The 21,521-nt window shown below is 47.2% G+C and overlaps 1 protein-coding gene across 2 annotated transcripts in view; it reads right to left on the reverse strand.

The window, feature by feature from the left end:
- The window catches only part of Pur-alpha (Purine-rich binding protein-alpha), a 291,757-nt gene that overhangs the window by 45,275 nt on the left and 224,961 nt on the right, over positions 1-21,521 (reverse strand). For both annotated transcript variants that reach the window (XM_050167097.3, XM_050167098.3), the window contains 2 exons: positions 10,631-10,733; positions 8,013-8,131 (listed from right to left, as the gene is read on the reverse strand). In XM_050167097.3, coding sequence (XP_050023054.1) covers positions 8,013-8,131; positions 10,631-10,733 — 222 coding nt within the window. The remainder of the gene's footprint in view (positions 1-8,012; positions 8,132-10,630; positions 10,734-21,521) is intronic.

The following is a 21,521-nucleotide window of genomic DNA, read 5'->3' on the forward strand; positions in this document are numbered from 1 at the left end:
AACCAGCAAGCTTTACCTTCACAGAATGGATATTTATTTACATATAAACTTTATCATAATCACTGTCAGATAGCACATCTCGTAGTCTACGAACCACAACGTGTCCTTCGTGAAGTCTATTGTGTGTTTGACATTTTGCATTGATCAAATGATTTCATAACAATCGCAAACGGGATGGTGGTAACATAACCACTTCACTCATTCAACTTGTGTCTCATTCAATTCTGTGAAACGTCAAGAAAATGCGACAAGACTTTTGGCGCTAGCTTAGCATGCAAAATAACTGGTGTTTTGAATTAGTTTTTGTAACTGAAGACTGAAAACGGCACTTTGTCGTTTCATGTTATGCAAAGACTATTACTGTTGCCATAAATCGCAATAGCGATGACACTGGCCAGCTAGCTCTGATGGTAGGCTGTTTACGAACGCCACAAATGCAGTTTTGGTTTCATATCAAATTGCCCCGCGCTGGGAATTTTCCGACCAATTTTCTTGGGGGAAAGAGAAGAAAGGTATGCATTATCATTCATTATCATTCATTGTGAGACACTATTTGTGTTTGGAAATCTTCCTAGGGCACGCCGAAAAGAGGGACAACATGTGTTGGGCGCATTAACTGTACCCTAAGATCCATGAATGCAAACTTTGCTGTTAAAGGGTTCGCTATTTGGGTCCCTATTGGGATCGTCGTTGGGGTCACGAGCATGCGTACTGACCAGTCAAGTTTGAATTACCCAGCAGAGGCTAACTTCACAATCGAAATAACAAAAGTTTGGGCTCTTAGAAATGTATGGGTCTTAGACAGCTTTATTATGGCGTTTCAGCTGTTTGCAAAGCTGCAAGACAAACGACTATAGCCACGCAATGGGTATGTCCTCAATGAGGTGTCCAGTAGAGTATTCCACACAGTAAACATGTGGCCAACACCAAATGCTGCGGCACCTTTCAGCTTATAAAAATCAACGTAACCGTTTTGGCAGCAATGGTGGCGCCCGTTAGGCCTGGCAGAGCCAGAACAAAGGGATGATCTCAATAATGACGGCAATCACTTGGTACTCAAGAGGGACGAGACTAAGCTAAAGCTGATTTCGCCATTCATGTTTTGCTGTGCCGATAAAGAGCAAGTAACAAGGCAGAGCTCGAAGTGAAGCGGATGGCATTGGTGCACCCATTCTTCATTAGCCACGTCAACACAGCCATGCAAAGCCTACAACACTAAACCCAAATATTGGAGCGGCTAGCTACGGAACCCACAAAGCTCATCGGAGCATTCAGCGCAAGTGAATTTTGGACCTGCTACACATATGCAAGGGCTCTGCGTACATTATACTAAAACTGTTTTCTATCTTGCAATGAATGCAAATGCAAGTACAGTCAAAATTCAATATGATGAACCTCTATTTAACAAAATTTGTGATGTAACAAACTATTTTTATTTCCCGATCTTAGCTCCATGGAAAACCGTGTTTTTTTCCTTTTCACAATTTTATTATGTTATGTCGTGACACGGTTTCGATTTAATGAATTTTTCCTTCATTTCAAGTATGCATGTAGAGCGTGTACGGCAGTTAGATCTGGCAAAAAACTATAAAAATGTTGGCCGAGGAATAAGTTATTTGCAAGCGTCCTTCCACATAAAAAGTTCAAGTGTAAAAAACGTTGTGGAATCGCACGCAGCGGTACGCAGTATGCAGAAAACACAGCGCCACAATATGTCGCGTAAAAACTTGCAATGACTGTGAGGCATGCGACAGCTCGGAATGCTCGGATAAACACAAAAGCAAACGATTCCTTCAGCTCACGATGGCATTTGAGGCAACGAGATCGCCAACCTCGTGGCTCGAGGTTTGACGCACCAAGCCAATGCCGAGGAATCTTAACCCGCGCGCATGCACCCTCTAGTCTCGTACCAAGACGTCACACAACATTACAAGCCCACCCGCAGAACATACCCTCCCCACACACAAGTCACTACCTAGAGAGCAGGAGCGATCCCTCCGAGCTCTACATGTCAATACATTCCTCCACCCAAAGAGAAATCACCTCATAGCCCCTACACAATTCTCTCTGCAATGACACTTCGGCCTAGAACATGCGTCCCTTAGGCACACAGTAGGAGGTTGCACAGGCACCACTAACTCTGTAGAACCCTTATCACACCAACAGGCTTTGGGAGAGAGCATTGGCCAGCTCCAATGACCTCGAGGATCAGCAATGGCTCATCGAGAGGGCCCAGGACATGGCCCTAGCTCAAGGCATTCTGGAATGAGGATGCCTCTCCAAAGCTACATTTAAATAATTAACGTTTATTCTCTCTCTCTCTCTACTTCAGCGCAAGGGGAGTGGGCAAGGGGCGCGCAGTAACGTGATCAAGCACGCGTTAGAGTGGGGAGGGGGCAGGGGACATTTGCCTCTCTATCCCCCTAGAGCACACGTCTCCTCTCCTCTACCCTTGCAGTTGTCCATATGCAGGCCACGTGCCATGTCTCGGAGGTAATCTTCGGCAAGTGCAAAGGTCCATAGAGTGTCATACAATAATTACTACCAGGGGGAAATTTGGCACTACCATCTACGGGAGCAGCAAGCGGGACGAAAGCAGCAAGCGGGACGGTTCCGCCAGCATGGGAATGATGGGTAGCACATAGGATCGCGTAAACTCTGTCCTTTTCGCTTCAGACGGCTTTGTCCCTTTGTAAATTCGTCATTTTCAACAAATTAAGGCGTAATAAAGAATTACATAAACATTAAAATTGTTCAACGGCAGGTTTTGAATACAGGACCTCTAACACAGAAGCCTGACATTGAAGCCATTACGTCATTGGTGCGTGCACCGACAAGCAGCATGGAACACACTTACTCATTTTTCGCAGGCAAGCCCGCATGTTGAGGCACTTGGCGCGTTGCAATTCGGCGACCTTAACAAGGTGAACCACTGCAATTAGCTGCAACCATGCTTGTTTGCACAGTATTCTACACATACAAAAGTATCGATTGCTCTAAAATTTAGGACAGATAAAGTGCAATAAACAAAGCCACAAGAATGTCTGAATCCAGAAACATGAAGATCAGGCAAATCCATGCACTACCCATCATTTCCATGGTGGCTGAACGATTGCGGCACCGGAGTCCCCTCAAGTAATTATTGTAGGAAGCTCTATGCAAAGGGCGAGCCGAGATATTTCGTGCCTTCGTGCGCATTTTGTTCCCGTACCTCTAGTGTGGGCTAAAGCCCCTACATCCACGCGTCACCGCCGACCAGGTTAAGTACCGCCAACCTGCCCTCCTCCTCCACGCTCCTCTCCCACTCACCCCCTCAGCTTCCGGCGTCAAGCGGAACTTACGTAGCTTCAGCTTCCTGTTCCGAGTGGAAGTGACCCTATGTTTTTTTAGCGTTGTTTACTTTCGTGTCTACGGAGAGGCTTTAATTGCCCCAGCTGCGGTTGAAACTGTTAATGCGATTCCATCCAAGAACCACCGCCTACTGTAATCGGCGATCTGGTCGTGTTCGCTGCTTCGCGTCAACCTGCGACAAGTTGTGCCACGAGAGACAACGTACAGTGGAATGTAGTACCTGGGTGCTTGGAGACCGCTCCCGTTTTTCGTGCATTTGGAAAACAGCGACCGCAAACTACTACTTCAGTGGAATACAACAGCTTGTCCCCTTTGAATTCTTGTTTTGAAGCATACATCCCCTCCAGCCAGCACGTATGGAGGGACTTTAGTGAAGGAGTTCGCGACGCCAATTTGTACGGCAGACGCATAGAGTTTATGCTGTTGATTCTGAGGTTGAACTTGTCTTGCACGGCAGATCGAAGGTAACGAACGTCCCAAGTGCGTGCACTGCGTGAAGAACTGCAATGACGTGAAGCTATGAAATATAACAAGTTCAAATTTGCGTGGAGGGCATTCAGTGACATGGTGAAAACAAGTGTGCTTTTCTTGTGCGATATGAGTGGAGGTGTGCAGTGAATTGGTGCGTGCGCGCGTGTTGTAACGCGTGCAAAGGTGTACGGCGAATTGTGTTAGTGTTGTGACGAGAGCAGATGTGTACGGCGAATTATGTTCGTGTGTTGTGGCCCAGCCCATGGCTCTCCGCACTTTGTCAGAGAAAGGGGACGACAGGCAAAGCGTGCGGGCGCAGCGTACGCAAACAAGCACGTAGATGCACACGAATGACGCTTGGTGGAATGGCTAGAGCGAGCTACTCAAATTAGCACCGGTTGCTAAGCACGGGCGTCTCACCATCGTCTGCAATCACAGTGGAAATTCTCGCAGCACAACTCCAGGAAGTGTAAACGCCGGAACCGGAAATCTTAAAACCGGACATGCCGGAACCGGAAATACCGGAAGCGGAAATGCCGGAACCGGAATTTGGTGCGAGGGGAAAAGGCGGTTGTAGCTACTTAAGAAAGCGGCGGTGGCGCGTGGATGGAGGGGCTTTAGTGTGGGCGGTCATGTAATCTCAAGTTTACGAGGCACGATGCGAAGGATGCTCACGATGTAACAGTGAATGTTCTTGATCATTGAGTGGTCTTTGCCTGAACATGCGTGACACCGATAAAACCACGAACCTTACTTTGCATAGGTGTCTGTTTGCTATTGTCATCAATGCTCCACTTCTCTGGCAAAACTGCGTCATTTCCTTTTAGGGCACAGCTCTTAGGTGCCAATTCCTGCGGCAAGCATCGGTGGCAGCGCAACCGAGCGAACGAGCACAGCAGATGATGAAAGCGAACTGCAGCACAGCGGTGGATCAAAGATGCAAGGAGGAAAGCAGAGAGGAGAGCAAAGCAGGACCAGAAAGCAGAGGAGGGTATGGCGAAAGTGTGAAAGAAAAGCATTGTGCGACACGAGATGGCACCATGCATCGTCTGGGAGGTCTGTTGGTGGCGGCTGCTGTGTATCGTGTCCACGCGTCACCCACGCGCTGCTTCTCGCAATCTCCTGATGACCGAGGCAGACGCGCCACACTTCACTCCGTTTGCAACGTGCCGCACGAGACAGATTGTCCGCACCAGTCAATATATCGCGAAATGAGAACACATACAGAGTTGCGCACAAATTTTCCATTAGAGAGTATCGCAATCGTCAGTATCTTTTTTTTTCTTGAGAGCGAATATCCGTGTCTTTTTGCACTTTTATTTTTATTTTGAGGACACCATCTGATGACGGCTGCGAGCACTAAGTGCGGTGTCCAAGACTTACAGTGCCGCACAACGCAATACACTAATCTCGGATGCCGTGAGCAACGCCGATGCATTGCTCTCGGCGCGATCTGCACGCACCACGTGCACTGGCGCTCATAACCACGCTATTGTGGCTCAATCTTCTTGCAATTTGTTTAAGTCATTACTCACAAGATACTATCCAACAGGAATCCACGGGAAATTATTTTTACTGCTGAAACTTTAAAACTTCAAAGGAATGAGATTCGCGATTTAACAAATTTTTTTCGCTGCAAGTAAAACTTCGTTAAATCGAAGTCCAGCTGTATATCAGTGAAAACCGTGACCTCAAGAAATATGTCACACATTGCTATATTCACAGACAAGCTTCCAAAGCAATGAAAGAATATCTACAGAGTAGGAACTTCTGCACATGTACAACTGCAAGAAGTAGGGCAGCATAGTTCGGCACTTTAATAGAAGTGCTGTAGTACGATATCTTGTTTTTCCCTTCCTAAGCTCAAAAAAATTCGAATGAAACCATGGGAAATTACTTTCACAAGCGCTGCCACAGGTGCATTTCGCCTTCGTATAGCTCTGCTTATTGCCACAGAAAGTCCGCAAATAAAATAGCTTGTGGCCTCTAGTGCCCTCACTAAACCAGCTGACACGACAGGGCACATGATTAACTCTGGAAGTACACACACCTGTGCTAATGAAAGAAAAGTACAATCGAACCCAGTTATATCGAACTCGCGAAAGAATGCCTATCAGTTCGGTATAGGGCATAATTCGATGTAAGCCTGCCAAAGAACTGGGTGTCATAAAAGCACATATCACTTATAAAAGCACTTTATTGATGAAACTAGCTTAGTTTCATATGAAATAGTCCTGTATTTTCTTCTGCTTGGGCAATTTCGCTGCCTGCGACGCACGTACTTCTCCACATTGTCCAAAGAGTCGGAGCAGCCGAGGCTGCAACCTTCCGCATTCGCACAGAAGCGCCAGACTAATGCGAGTGCACCAATCACCCCGGATGATGTCGGCAAAGGATCGTTGTTGCTTTCCTCATTGTGCCCACTATCACTTGTGCTCGGTATGATGTCGGCAGTGTAATCTTCGTTTTCGGTCTCCCCCGTGGTTGCGACACCATCATCCGCACTCACAAACTCGTCAACCGTTGATCCGTCAACGGCTTCCGGAAATTCTGACAGCTCACTCCAAACTTCAGCGACCCCGGCAACGGCTTTATCGCACTTATCATAATTTTCAGTCACCACCAGGCACGTGGAAGTCGGCACGTCTGAAGCATTTTCAGATGAACCACTTGCACACAGCCGCGTTGGGCACCACAGGCATCGGGTCGTGAGTTTGTCCACTTTAGCCCTAATCTGCCCCTTATTCTTCCTTCAAGATTGTGCTTAGAGTACTCCTTGGAATCTCGCATGCTGCGGCGACATCCAACTTCTCACCACATTGGAATCAATTCATGATTTCGACCTACACGGCGAAAAGCAAATTTTGTCACTTCACGCTAGCCATCACAGTAGCACTGCGGGAGGAGGCCCACAAGGCACAAACACAATGAACCAGAAAAGCAGCCAGACAACTCGCACTTCCACCATCTTGTACAACGAGAGCACAAGGGCCTCCGATTGGCTGTCTGAGCAAGCGCTGTGGGCGGGCCAGGATCATTTTTTGCAGGGGGATGTTGATGGCTCGCATGACGCAGCACGGTCACAAGGCAGAGCGGGTGGATAAAGCCGCGCCGCCGGGTTTCCCCGCCGTTGGGAGGGAAGCCAACTTCTGGGGACACTTTTGCACCGCTTGACATTTGATATATCGGGAGTCGCTGCTATTTTTGTTCGACGTAAGCATAATTTTTGCTACATATACTCATTGTAACTATACCGTGTTCGGAAATTGTTCGATATACAAGATAATTCGATGTAAACGGGTTCGATATAGTCGGGGTCGACTGTGCCACTATGTTTGCATCCGAAATTCATGCACGTTCACACAAAAATGGATGCTTAATATAGAAAGAAACAGACACTCCTCACAATTTACGTACATCGATTTCTTGTGTCATGAAAACTAGAAGCATATTTAAAGGAATACTAACATATGTCTTATATTCAAGGTTGTTGTATAAACCCTACCACAAGCTTCTTGCACATATAAAGATGACACTTAAAAAAAAGGAATGACAGTTCGAAGACACACTCTGTATTAATTTGACACTAAAGTTGGTCTCGAAATTGCAAGCTTGGCATAATCGACATTAGTATCTAGATGTCATGACATGGTGCAAAATTTGTCGACAACACGTAGCAGAAAGGTACAATGATATTCATCACAAAAGAAAATAAGTGAGTAGAACGCTATGTGTGTTCTTTCTAGGTGCATGCGTGTGCAATAGGCACAGCGATCGCAAGAACTAAGTGAGTCAGTGTTTCGTAATGCCCTTACGGCCTCTTGTCTGCTGAAACTGAAATTGGTTTATAAGAACAAGTAATATAGCAACTTTTGAAGATGATCTGAACCTTGCCAATATTTCTCCCTAGGGCTGAAAGGGTGTTGGCCTTCATTTAACATAAACAAATGACAAGTCAAACATGTCACATGAAAATGTTTCTCACTTTCCTTAAGTGTAGCTGTTAACCCACTTAAAAGAAGAAGCCTGAATTCTTCAAGGCCAGAATAAAAAATTTAAAATATTGCCTTCGCCATGTGCAGTGTGGCACTTGACGTGAAGCAGGAGGCACATCTGCATTTATGTCCGTGTGAATACTGCAACGTCCCAACAAAACATGCCTCAGTGTTTTCGATGCCATTCCAACTCACCCTTAGAAATCGCCCCCTGGAGTTTTCCTTGAGGTCCAGGTAGTAACGCCTATTGTCCTTAATCATGATCTCACTTTTCAACTTGCCATCCTCAGGCAGGTTCTCTGGATTTGGGGGACCTGAAATATGCGCAACAAAACAACTGCAATGATGCTGTCCACACACTCCTGGCACACAAAACAGCGTCATAGAGTGTGGTATAACCCTGCTGGTATGCCCTTTTCATAAAGCTACATGTAAAAGAATATTCAGTTTAACTTTTATTTATTTTTTATTGCTTAACAAAACGACAATGCAAGGCGACGAAACACACTTCAGTGACAACATGCCATATGGTTAAGAGGACATTCGCTAAGGCATTCAGAACTATGCTAGAGCATTCAGTAACTCTGACAACAATAAGCGAGCTGTTTTAGGTAGTGAATTCCAATGATTGATTGAGCGCAGAAAAAGAATTGTATTTATATATGTCGGTACGTGTATAGAAAGGTGCGATGTTTAGAGCATGGCAACTTCAAATGCAAGGTTGGTTGGCAGAAGTTAAGAGGTAGCACAATGAATTTATAATACAGTATAACTTTAGGGACCCATTTTTCACCCCAATGTTGTAGGTTAGATGCACAAATAGCTAAAGAGGGTGAGAAATCATGGTCATAGTGAAGATAAATGACGTGTACGTTTTTTTGCATGGCCTCGACTGCATCATTTTCGCACCGTTTGTGTGGACTCCACACGCAAGAAGCACATTCCAAAATACAGCAGATTAGCAATTCGTACGTTAGTAGTTCAGTTTCTTTCAGTACTTTTGTTAATATCCAACATAAGTAACGAACTTCTTTAGTGTGTAAGAGCATTTAAATTCAGTATGTTTAACCCATGACATGTTAGGAGTGAAAATAGTCACCAGGCATTTGTAATAGGTCACCCTTGTGAGTGAAACATCCTCAGAACAGTAATAAAAAAGCAAAGAGAACTGTTCAGCAGAAAATGACACTAATCAGCCTTTTTTTTTTTTTTTAAAGTGAATGTTGATTTGACAAGTGATGTGCCATTTGCGAAAACACGCGAGTGAATTGTTAAGGCAATGACAGTCATCAAGAGAGGTCATTTAAATGCAACGTTACGTGGCAAGTCATTAATATAAAGTAAAAATAATAGCTGAAAGAGCACAGAGCCCTGTGGCACTCCTGAAGTAGCGTTACCTATATTCGAGTTAGCAGAGTTAAAGCACACAAACTGTGAAACAAATTCGTTGCATAGTTTGACATAAGGCAAGAAACAGGGCAGAATTTATTGTAAAAGAAGTGTTATAACTAATAACTTAAAAAATGAAAATGATGATGATTTCAGTGAGCTAGGTAAACTATTCCCCCGTTTTACTGCTGTGCACAGTGGAATCTCGATAAATGAAAATCCTATAAATGGAATGGCCGCTTAAACGGAACACCATCCTCGCGGTTGGTTGGTTTCATATTCATGCAATGCTAAAAAATATTTGTTAAACGGTACCATTGTTTTTGCGACCTTCAGATAAACGGAACTGTGAGCACCAACATAAACAAAACTAAACAGGCTATTTCAGTCGGATCGTGATATGAATTTTTAAGATTGCAGTAAGCGGCGGTTCTACACATTTTTTTCTGTTGACCGTGGTTGATCTTTCATTGTTTGTGCTGAAGTCGTGCTCGAGGTTAGCTCTAGTGTCGCTGGCCGGCGAGCTTCCCGAGCATTTCCGATGATAGGACCAAGACACCCGTACAATGCACTCATTCTAGAGACAAAGCTGAAAGTCATAAATGAATTTGAGAGTAGTGTCATCATGAAAATGGCACTTGCTGTAAAGTCAATGGCTAACTAACTTCCTGCTTATTTTATTTTTTTATGCTATACAATGTGTCTGTGCTACACAATTTACTTTTTCTATGCAATAAAGTAGTTTCTCCTATAAAAAAGAACTATGTGTACTCTTTACCTTTGTCTCACAATAAATGAAACTCCTTATAAACAAAACCAATTTTCAAGGTGCCTTGAGGTACTGTTTAAAGAGTTTACACCGAAGTCAATGGACCAGTTATCTTAAACGGCACTGCAGGTCTTTTGCTAAGTTCTAGTACAAGGGAAAATTATGAGAGACAAAGAGACACATGACTGCATCAAGCTGCAAACTGCTCACTATGTATTTGAAACGTAACACTTTCTGCATAATAGTGCCAAGTGCAGCGATGAGTCCTTGTGTTGTCATTCCTTGCCCCCCCCCCCCCCCATTGTTTAGCGCTCCTCCAAATAAGTTTCAAAATGTACTAACAAGCTCAATTTTCAACCCTTTTGCAAAACCACCAACTAGGAAGGACACTCTTTATCGGGTGACTTGTGGCTTCTAAATCAATTATAGAACTTGGAGATGGCTGTAGCTACAAGTACAGTCATCAACCGTACAATTGTGAGACATGGCTATCGTGCTGTCTCCTATTTATTGGGGCATCACTTCAAGTTCTAGATCAGAGGTCTCTCTGTCAGGCAGTACTACACCTTTAACTCCTGCACCTTCCTTGGTGTATTTCAAGAAAAATGATGCTTATAAAAAGCAGGGAGGTTTGAAGACTGCGACCCAAACTCACCCAAAGAGGCATACAGTTCACTGAAGGATGTCAGGTGGTCCCTGAACTCAGCTGCTGTCGACATGGCGAGAAGAAGACGACTTTTCCTACCCACTACCCCCACCTGCAACAAATCCAAGAAAACACACAGTGTAAGGAACATACAAAAGATGAAAACAAGGCTACTACCAGCTTAGCATGAGAGTGATTAGCAAGGTGCAAACAAAATGGGTGCCACAATAGATGCACTTGGCGTGACTGACCAATGCTGGTCATTGCAAGGTGGCACACATGACCAGGAGGCTGAAAACTGATGGAAAGGGTTAAAAAATATGATGCTCAAAGGGTTAAAAATGTACCAACACATATTTCCGTAAGATGCAGAAACTCTTAACACAAGCTTGTCTCAAGAAACAGAAGTACATTCAACAAGTACAAATGTGGGGAAACATTTACATCTTAATTTGAGAATAAAGTTGTTCTCAAGATGGTGTCGTTAACATTATTGTGACGTCATGGCCCAGAGAAAAATTCGCCAATCTTGCGTAGCAATAAGGCTGTGTGTGACGATGCTGCCCATAAAGAAATAAGAGTGCTGTACGTGTTTACTGTGCCGACATGTGAAAGCCACAGTAATTGCAGGGAGAGGACAGCAAACCAGTGCACCTTGACATCATGACACAAATCTTTTCAGGCTGCTGAAACTGAAAATGGTTCATAGAAACAAGCATTATAATTGCCCTCTATACCTGCAACATTTATTTCTAACAGTGCACGCATACCACTGATGTTAGAGGGACACTAAAGGCAGATACTCATTCGCCGTGGACTGTTAAAATACCATTTCAGCACCTCACAGCCAGTGCTTAAAGACAGAGGGAGGGAGGGAGGGCATGGAACCTGGCTCTACCCCCTTCATTCTTTAAGGAGGGGCTAGGCCCCTCCTCGGCAGGTCTACCGTAGCACTGCGGCACCCATTCGACAGGCGCTGGAGGTGAATTCATTACCAGTGGTGCCTCGTGCGGGCCAACTCTTAGCTCTCCAATTTTTCCATTAAGGATTTAATCACGATTAATTGGTTGATGTGGCTGGAGCGAAGGGCGGTCCCCAGCCGGAACATCAGTAACACCCTGTTATTTTCTCTAAGCGCTTCTGTTCTTTGATCTGTTTCACGGCCGGATATGCACGCGCGCACACACACACGAGCGTGTGTGGGTATATATTCGCTATATGGTCGCCGCCCTGTGAATGACCCACCTCCACAGAAGGAAGGCTTTAAGCCCTGCTCGCAGTGCTTGTTTCATGCCAAGAAAAGACTTAGTTTAGGAGAAAATTGCATCTGAAAGGTCCGCATACATTTAGCACAATTCAAATCAGCCGCCCTAAGCGGGAAGTGGTGGCGGTGCATACGCCATCATCGCCATTTACTGCTGTCGGTGAGTAAGACAATGCCCAACAGACGGTGCTACAGTTTTCTGCACAACACAAATGCAAAGCCATGGAGAAACCAAGCCAAGACAGAGCATTAGATTTGCCGCTGTAGCTGCTCCTGGTCAAGTGGCATAAACCATTTGGGAATCCCGCGACATCCCATGGACATGGCATTCTCTGCTACTTGCAGTTTGTGTGAGTTTTGAGAGCCAGCAAAATGAGCACAGCACTATGCAATTTCAAAACTATTGAAATGCGAAAGCACGGGCAGCACGGAGTGAAGAAAACGAAACCTCTCGACTGCCTCCGTCATTATCAAGAGCAATGTCAATGGGCTCTTTTCTCTAAAAGTAAGAAAGAATTACACAAATAGCATTTTCTTTCATATTATAATTCAATACAATTATACTTTTGTTAGGAGTGGTTGAGTACTAGTGCCAATTATAATAAGGAGTGCCTTCATCATCAGGCTAGTACTTGAATGTTCCAGGGGAGTCTCTAATCGTGTCTTGGATCTACTAAATTTCTCGATTACTAAAGCTCCGTTCACAATAATATTGTCACCATGGATATTTTCTAGCACTAATCTACCACTTTAACTTGACTTAATATTTTTGGTTTCCTTTAAGCAATGGACCATTTCTGACCCTCTAGGACCATTTCTGACTTGGTGTACCAAAAATTGGTGTATTATGCGCCACTCTGAAATATACTATCAATTTGTTCATAATGTAGCAAAAACGAGGAGCGCTCTAGTGGGCCATCCTCCCCGGCGCTTTGCTCAGGGAACGCCACTTGCACTGAGAGTCCACGCCTTGCTCTGACGGTTGGTCCCAAACATTTACAAGTGGTGGAGAGTGCTTCGGGCTACAATGTCAATCCTGGAAATTCTATCCCGTACCTTATGCTCAACCATGTCTGAAGACATCCCAGCAAACGCCTCCTACTCCTTCCCGGCAACTGCTTCCTCAGTCAGTCATGTGCTCTAGTGGGCCTCGCTACAGGGACCCTGCCATCTTCAGGGGCGTGGACCACACCCACATGAAGGAGTGGTTGACGACATACGAGAGAGTAAGCACCCACAACAAATGGGATGATCCCGCAAAACTGAGCAACGTGCTCTTCTAACTCGCGGGTGTAGCTGATCGCTGGTACAGCAAGCACGAGACTGATTTTCCGACGTGGTCCTCGTTCAAGGCCTCTTTACTGGCTGTGTATGGTCACCATGCTGTGTACAAGCTGCATACAAAATCACATTTGCGAGAACGTGAACAGCAGCCAGGTGAATCATTTATCAGCTACACTGAATTGTTTTGGACATCCGTAAGAGAGTCGACGAAACGAAGTAAGACCCTGTTACGATCGGCCTGCAGGGGAGCTAACCTGCAGAACCTTTCCTGGCCAGCTGCAGTAGTTTTGATCGTTCTGCGGTGGTGGCGTCCTTCAGAGAACCGGCGACGCCGGCAATGATAACTGACCATGCAGTTCCTTCGGAAAACTGGAGACCACGGCAAAGTTAATTAACCATGCACCTCCTCATACAGCCCAGCAGCGTCGGCCAGGCTAGCCATTCGGCGGACCGAGTATTGTTGGTTGATTCGCCATCGCCTTCATGGTATATTTGCAGCAAGAGAGCTTCTCGGAAAAGTGTGTTTTGCGGTGCGGTTTTCCTCAGGCCCCAGGATTTGTCACAGTCTGCTGACACTCGTGGCGGCTACCAGAGAAGTCAGCTCTGGAATTAAGAGGCACCGGCTGGGGTCAAGCGTGACAACCTGGCTACGAGGACCCGCTCAACTCGGTGGATTCTGGGAATCCAAAGTGCGTATGTGAGTGTGTGAGCCCTCCCCCTCAAAGGCGGGTCGACTACGCTCCAACGACTGCGGACGGTCTAATTGAACGAAGGTTGGACAGCAGCTTTCCCTCCCCTAGGGATCTAGGAAGGACAGAGTGTTTTTAAGCAGCTGTGTGCTCAACAAGTGGGGTGCTTGGTGCTTGGAGCTCGTGTGCTATGTGCTTCGTCTTGCATGCTCCATTTGGGAGTCATGCTAGAATGTTGAAACATATCTCCTCTTTTAATGTGAATATTGTAATTAAATCCTGTACACCTAGTTCTCGAAGAGAGCAAGTTCCTCCCTACAACTACGTCCCAAGCGTGGGTGAGTTGGACGACGGCATGGGCCAGCTACCACATTGTTCATGTCCGACTACAACCCTTACAACTGGATGCCAGTGGTGAGATTGTCCTACAAACCTAATAAGCCCTACAAAATCTGACATGTCATGAAAGGGATAGAGGACGATGCTTTCAACATGCTACTTGCAAAGAATCCTCAGTCCATGACTGACATCGTCAAGTTATGCCAAAGCTACGGGGAGCTACGCAAGCAGTGCTTGTTGACACGTCGCCCTTCATCATGCGATGAACACATAACTGGTTTGGCTACCATTCCCGACCAGTCAGCACTATTTGCAAAAATGAAAGCATTCGTTCGGGAGGAAGTTGTATGCCAGCTCTCCATGATGGCCTTCGCTCAGCCGCCACATATATAACAGCCTGCATCGAATTTTACACCTCCGCTCCGTCGCGCGATCAGGAAGGAAATCGCCAAAGTCATGCCAGACCAGCACCAACATCTTCCTGTGGCTACACCACTAAGCTACACTGAAGTCATTGCACCGCCCCAACAGGTCTCCGCGGCTGCACCACTCACCTACGCTGAACTCGTTGCGAGGACCCAACCACTCTCTCCCAGTATGCCTCTGCGTTATGCCAACATCGTGGCTAGGCCCGGACTGCAGCCCACCATGCAATCGTATCAGCAGCTGCCCCATACAACACGTGCTGTGACATGGATGAGACCTGCCCCAGCGAGCCGGTGGCGTATTCCCGACAACAGGCCAGTATGCCTTACGTGCGGCTACGCCTACCACATCACATGTTTTTGTAATTGTGCGCAGCCACCTAGCGCTGAGCCACCCGTGACAAGCCAGTCCAACCATCCATATGACGACCACACTTCAGCTATGTCACCGACATTGCGCCTTGTGCTAACTACCCGGCATTCACTGTCTCCACGCCGATGCGACCTCGCGCCGTATCCCGGCACTAATCATTGCAGTCCAAGGGCTGTGACATCGTCAAGGGCTGTGACATCGTCAAGGGCTGTGACATCGTCAAAATGTGAAAGTCCTCAACACAGTTCCTCGAACGTAATCGAAGTTTTTGTTGATGGTGTTTACACATGTGTACTCGTGGACATATGAGCCGCCATATGTGTTAAAGACACCAAGCTTTGCCGCTTACTTCGAAAAAACACGACACCCCTTTCTCGGCTGTCTCTCCGCACAAGCACTGCTCTGCATATTTACCCCTCAGTGGCTTGCACTGCTCGTGTTGTCATTGCCTGCGTTCCATACGCCATAGAACTCGTCATCCTTTCCTCGTGCTCTCGTGACATTATCCTCGGCAGGGATTTTCTCTCGCACCACAATGCCATCATCTATTGCACAGAAGCTGAAATAGAGCACTCGCCGCTGTTAGATTTGCCGCTCACTGACAATTCTTTGCTTCTGAGGAAACTACTTGTTCAAGCCAATACCCAAGTTCCTCCGAATGAGTCAATGGTTGTGCCCATGTACTGCAGTGGGATCTAAGACGCTGTTGCACTATCATCTCCATCTGACCGCTTTCTTACTCAGAAAGATCTGCTGCTACCTTTTGCAATAGTGGGCATCACACAGGGCTACAGCACCATCTTCGTTTGCAAGCCATTCCAATACCCTGTGATGCTACTCCGACGGGAACGTCTCGGCAATGTAGAAGCGATCGAAGACGTGCAAGTTCTGGATGTGCCCATGACAATTACTGTGCTAGTTCCAGTGTGCACAGTGCTGTTTCTAGGTGTCACCTATCACACAGTGATGTGTTCGGTACTTCTATTGCCAATGACCTTACACCGGTCCAGCGTTCTCGGCATTTGTGCCACTTAGAATTTCGTTCTTCTTTCGATGTAAGGCAACCTTCCCTGGGCCGGACATCAACTGTTACACATCGAATTGACATTGGCTCGCAACTGCAATTGTGGCAACGTCTGTACTGTGTATCTCCTGCAAAACATAGTGTAATCAACAAACAAGTCGACGACATGCTTCACCACGAGATGATACGATCTTCCAACAGTCCATGGGCATTTCCTGTCATCCTTGTTATGAAGAAAGATGATTCTGTGCGGTTCTGTGTGGACTACCCGTGCCTCAACAAGATGTGCCTCAACAACACTTGCAAGGATGTCTATCCTCTCCTGTGAATAGACATGACTGACAATCTGCAAGGTGCAGAATGCTTTTAATCGCTTAATCTGCACTCAGTTATTGGCAAGTAACCATGGCAGACACCGAATGGTTGAAGACAGGTTTTAACATATTGTTACGGTGGAAAAGAGGACAAAGTTGTCGACGGTAAAGACAACAAAGTGGCAACAGCCTCTCGGGGTTCTGTGCTGCTGTACATATACACATTGTGTAAATACATCGTATAAATAGTTTATACCCGTGACATTTTGGTGGAGGCGCGGGGTACGCGACTTCACCACGGAGCTTTGCAGCGGACGTCACACCCAGCCTGGGACCATGCTTCCAATGGAAGGCACCGCGTCTGCAGCTACAATGCCGACTACGCATACCCAGTACGTTGCTATACCTCAGCCACAAGACCCCGGCAAGTTCACCGGCCTCGAAGGTGTTGACGTAGAAGAATGGTTGAAGATGTATGAGCGCGTCAGCAAGATGAGCAGGTGGGATACAACCACAATGCTGGCCAATGTCGCGTTCTACCTCGACGGAACACCGCATACGTGGTTTTACACAAATGAAGAAGAACTAACCAGCTGGGACTTGTTTAAGAGAAGCTGTCGGGCATTTTTGGCAATCCGACCGGTCGACAACTAGCCGCCAAGCAACAACTCGCCACGAGTGCCCAAACTGCTACCCAGTCGTATGTCTCCTACATTTAGGACGTCCTAGCCCTCTGTCATAAAACGGACACGTCCATGCCAGAGGCGGACAAGGTTGGACACATTATCAAAGGCATTGCGGACGACGCATTCAACCTTCTGGTCTTTAGAAGCTTACCGACTGTCGACGCCATCGTCAAGGAATGTCGCCGTTTCGAGCAGGCGAAGAATCGCTGTGTATACAATAAGTTTACACGGCTTCTAAATACTGCAGCGACCTCTTCCTGTACCGACCCCACCGACCAATCTAGCTTGCCACCACCAAGTGAAAATGTGACCCAAATTGTACGCCGCGAACTCGAAGCAGCGTTTCCTGCCTCCCCTCAACAGACGTCTTGGAACAACACTGCTGAGACGATATTGCTGATCCAGTCCGTGGTTCGCCAGGAAACCGCTAATATGGGACTTCCCAGCGCCTGCTCCTTGAGTCGCCCTGACACTCACCCTGCTCCTATGCCTCGGTCATATCGCAGTCCACCTCACAGTGTCCGTTATCCCTACATTACCAGGAATCCATCGGACTGGCGTACACCTGACGACAGACTGATCTGTTTCTGCTGCGGCCGAATCGGTCACATTTCCCATCACTGCCGGAGCCGTTGGCCGTGCCCTCCTCAAAATACCTTCCGGAATGCAAGTTCGCCCCGAAGTTCCATTCACATTAAGGGACCCGTGTCCGGCGTCGGCTGTCATTTTGGCAAAAAAGAATCTCGAACAACGAATACTCAGGCCCTACATGTGGCGCAAGGAAGTTGCTGAACTAATTGAATTTCTCAAGCTGAAATACGTAGAAAAATCGTAAAGTATGACTTACACACAACCTACAGACATGATAGCGTCGGATTGTAATTCAAATATACGAAAAAGCATAATTCTGTTACAGGAAAACTCAAGCCCTTTCTCAGCGTTTCTACTATTCATAAACTGCCCAAGGCGTGCGCCATTTGCGCGCGCCGGCACGCACAAATCTTGGAGGCCACGGAGAGGCATGCACAGTTCCTTGCAACACCTCCCGATGGCGCTTGCCTCCGCCGCATCAGGTCTCACGCAAGAGGCCGCATTTCTACCAGAAAGCCCGCCTTCGTGCATAGTGCTTGCCGCCAGCATTTCTCAGTAAAAATTACACTGACATACGCTGCAGTTGCCAGGAAGCATGAGAAGCAGTCAGGAATCTTTGAACGCTATTGCGTTCCACTCTTAAAGGCAAGGCTTAAGCGTCCTCCACATTGTTGTCGCACCTGACGACCTATACGAATTTAACGTAATGCTTTTTGGTTTTCGTAATGCGCCGGCGACTTTCGAGCACATAATGGACAGTTTTACGCGGTTTTAAGTAGCACACGTGCTTGTGCTATCCTGACGACATTGTTGTTTTTGCTCCTGCTTTCCCCACGCATCTACAGTTGCTCTAGTTTTGACATGCTTAACAAACACTGGCCTACAATTAAACCTCAAGAGGTGCAGATTTGCAGCTCGGCAGATGACAATTCTAGGTTACATTGTATCCAAGGAAGGAATTCTCCCCGATCCAGCCAAACCTTGAGCCGTCGCCGCATTCACTAAGCGAACGTCTATCAAAGAATTGCATAGTTTCATAGGTCGGTGCTCTTGCTTCAGACGCTTCATCATAATTTTGCCGCCATCATATCTCCCCTGACGAAGCTACTTAGAAGCAACGGGTCCCTCACTTTGTGGTCATCCGATGCGATGAGGCCTTCACAAAACCCTGTCAGTCACTAACGTCTCCGTCACTTTTGCACCATTACGACCGGAGAGCTCCTACCGAAGTGCACGGCGCTGAAGTGCACGGCGCTGGCATCGGCGCTGTTCTTGCCCAGCACAAACAAGGGTTTCCTGAATATGTTGTGGCCTACGCAAGTTGTACGCTTATGAACGCTGAGATCAATTACACTGTGACAGAAAAAGAATGTCTGGCCATCATCTGGGCACTTACTAAGTTCCAGCCTTATTTGTATGGCCGTCCATTTGATGTAGTCACGGACCACCATGCACTCCGCTGGTTGTCATCCTTGAAAGATCCCTGAAGTTTGACGAGCAATTCGTCTGCAGGACTATATCCGCAAGCTGTACTGCAAAGGACCCCACCCCAGCATTCTGGCGCCGACATCCTCTCGTGCTCTCCCTTGCCCGACGATGCCTGCTGCTCACTATCCCTGTTGGCCGTTTCTTCGCTTGACCTTACCACCATTGCTTCTGAGCAGTGCAAGGACCATTGGACTGCCTCCCCTATAGACTTTCTTTGTGGGTCATCAGCACAACCAACAACTCGCACATTGCACCGTCAAGTTCACCATTTTATTTTACCAATCGTGACAATCTGCTTCACTGATGCAATTATAGCCACAATGGGCACCAGTGGTTGCTAGTAGTGCCTTGTAGTCTGCATTCTGAAATTTGCACAGAGAGAGAGATAAAACTTTAGTATGTCCTTGATGGGGTTCAGGGGTGGCGGGGGTCGGGAGACTAACCCCCAATATCCCCCTTCCTCAAACGGCGGCCAGTCCTTGCTTTCCGGCGGTGTCTTCGGCCATCCGGACGGCCCAGAGCTGCTCCTCTGGGTCCAAGCTGAGCAGCAATGTCTCGCACTGCTCGGCCGTAGTTATGATGCGTGTGTTAGTGCGGGAGGTGTTGGTGGGTGAGGCTTTGGGGCATTGCCAGATAATATGATCGAGGTCAGCACAGGCCTCGCACCCTTTGCAGAGTGGGGAGTATGCATTGGGGTAAATGCGGTTGTAAAGCACGGGGTTCGGAAAAGTTCGTGTATGAAGGAGTCGCCAAATGGTGGATTGAGATTTATTCAGTGTTTTGTGTGCTGGGGGGTAGCGTAACCGCTCTCTGCGGTAGTGTAGGAGAATTTCTCTGAATGTGACCATTCGGTCCCGCGCATGACCGCGATGCAGAACAGAGGGCTGGTCGGGATCGGAAGACGCAGGAGAAGGATGATGCACCCGACATGCGAGAGCTCGGGCGGCACCGTGGGCGGCACCGTGGGCGGCACCGTGGGCGGCTTCGTTTCCAGCCAGACCCGAGTGACCAGGGGCCCAGATGATCTGCACGCGGCGTTGCCTTGAGGGAGGAGTGCCAGAGAGAATCTTCTGTGCTTGGGGTGCTGTTAGTCCTCTTGTGTAGTTACGCATGGCCGTTTTTGAATCGCTGATGATGCAGTGTGCATTGGTAGCCGCGTAGGCCAAAGCAATGGCCGTTTATTCTCCTACTTCGGGTTGCGTGGTGAATATTGATGCGGCCACGGCGAGGCGGTACTGCAAACCCGCGACTGCGACAACCGCCATGGCGTTTTGCACAGCTTTCCATGTCGATCCACACTGTGCACACTCTGGAGTTTTCAAACTCACCAGCCCCTTCGATAGTGGTACTACTGGTGAGGGATGTACAACTGCGTTCAGAAGTTTATTTGCTCTTGCCCCGATTGCCAGCACCAGACATCTTCACCCCACCTCTCGCCAGCCTTTCTGCAACCTTTACCTTACCCTACCCGACCATTTGGGACCATCGGCTTCGATTTGTATGGGCCCCTTCCCCCAACATTGGCTGGAAACCGCTGGGCCATTGTGGCAGTTGACCACCTTACGCGATACGCCAAAACTGCCACCCTTACGGCAGCTCCAGTGTGCAGTGTTGCCACCCTTTCTGCTTTGGAAATTCATCCTGCGTCATGGAACATTTCAGGAACTGCTCAGTGATCGTGGACGCGTCTTCCTGTTTGAAGTAGTTGAAGCCACTGTTAAAGAGTGCCACATTGTTCATCGCACAACTATGGCATACCATCCTCAAACCAATGGCTTTACAGAATGCTTCAACTGTATGCTTGGCAACATGTTTGCAATGTAGGTCGCCTCCGACCACACAAATTGGGACGCCATTCTGCCCTTCGTAACCTTTGCGTACAACACTGCTACTCAGAGCACCACCGGCTTTTCACCCTTTTTCTTATTGTACAGTCAGCACCTGTCATATACCATCGACACAATTCTGAATGAATGGTCTGAATGTGCGCCTATCTCTGCCACGGCAAGACATGCTGAAGAGTGCCGCGATGTCACACGAGCCTTTACCAGCAATGACCCAAAGCGCCAGAAGAGTACTCACAGTGACAACACTTCTGCGCCCACTTTCCTACCTCTGATGTGGCTCTCGGTTCCTTCCCCTGCATCTGGTCTCTCTTCAAAACAACTGCCCAAGTGTTCACGCACGACATTCTGCTTATAATGGACAGGAACTTGCAGATTGACGCCGTTTTTTAGATTATTCAAAAGCTTTTGACAAGGTGCCTCACAAGCACTTACTGCAAAAACTATCTGGACTTTGAATCTGCAATAACTTACTCAGATGGATTGAACAATTCCTATCTGGGCACACACAATACACTTCCACAAACAATCACCGCTCATCTCTTACCGATGTGACTTCAGGCGTCTCTCAGAGCACCT

Source organism: Dermacentor andersoni, chromosome 11 (genome assembly GCF_023375885.2).
Source record: "Dermacentor andersoni chromosome 11, qqDerAnde1_hic_scaffold, whole genome shotgun sequence".
NCBI lineage: Eukaryota > Metazoa > Arthropoda > Arachnida > Ixodida > Ixodidae > Dermacentor > Dermacentor andersoni.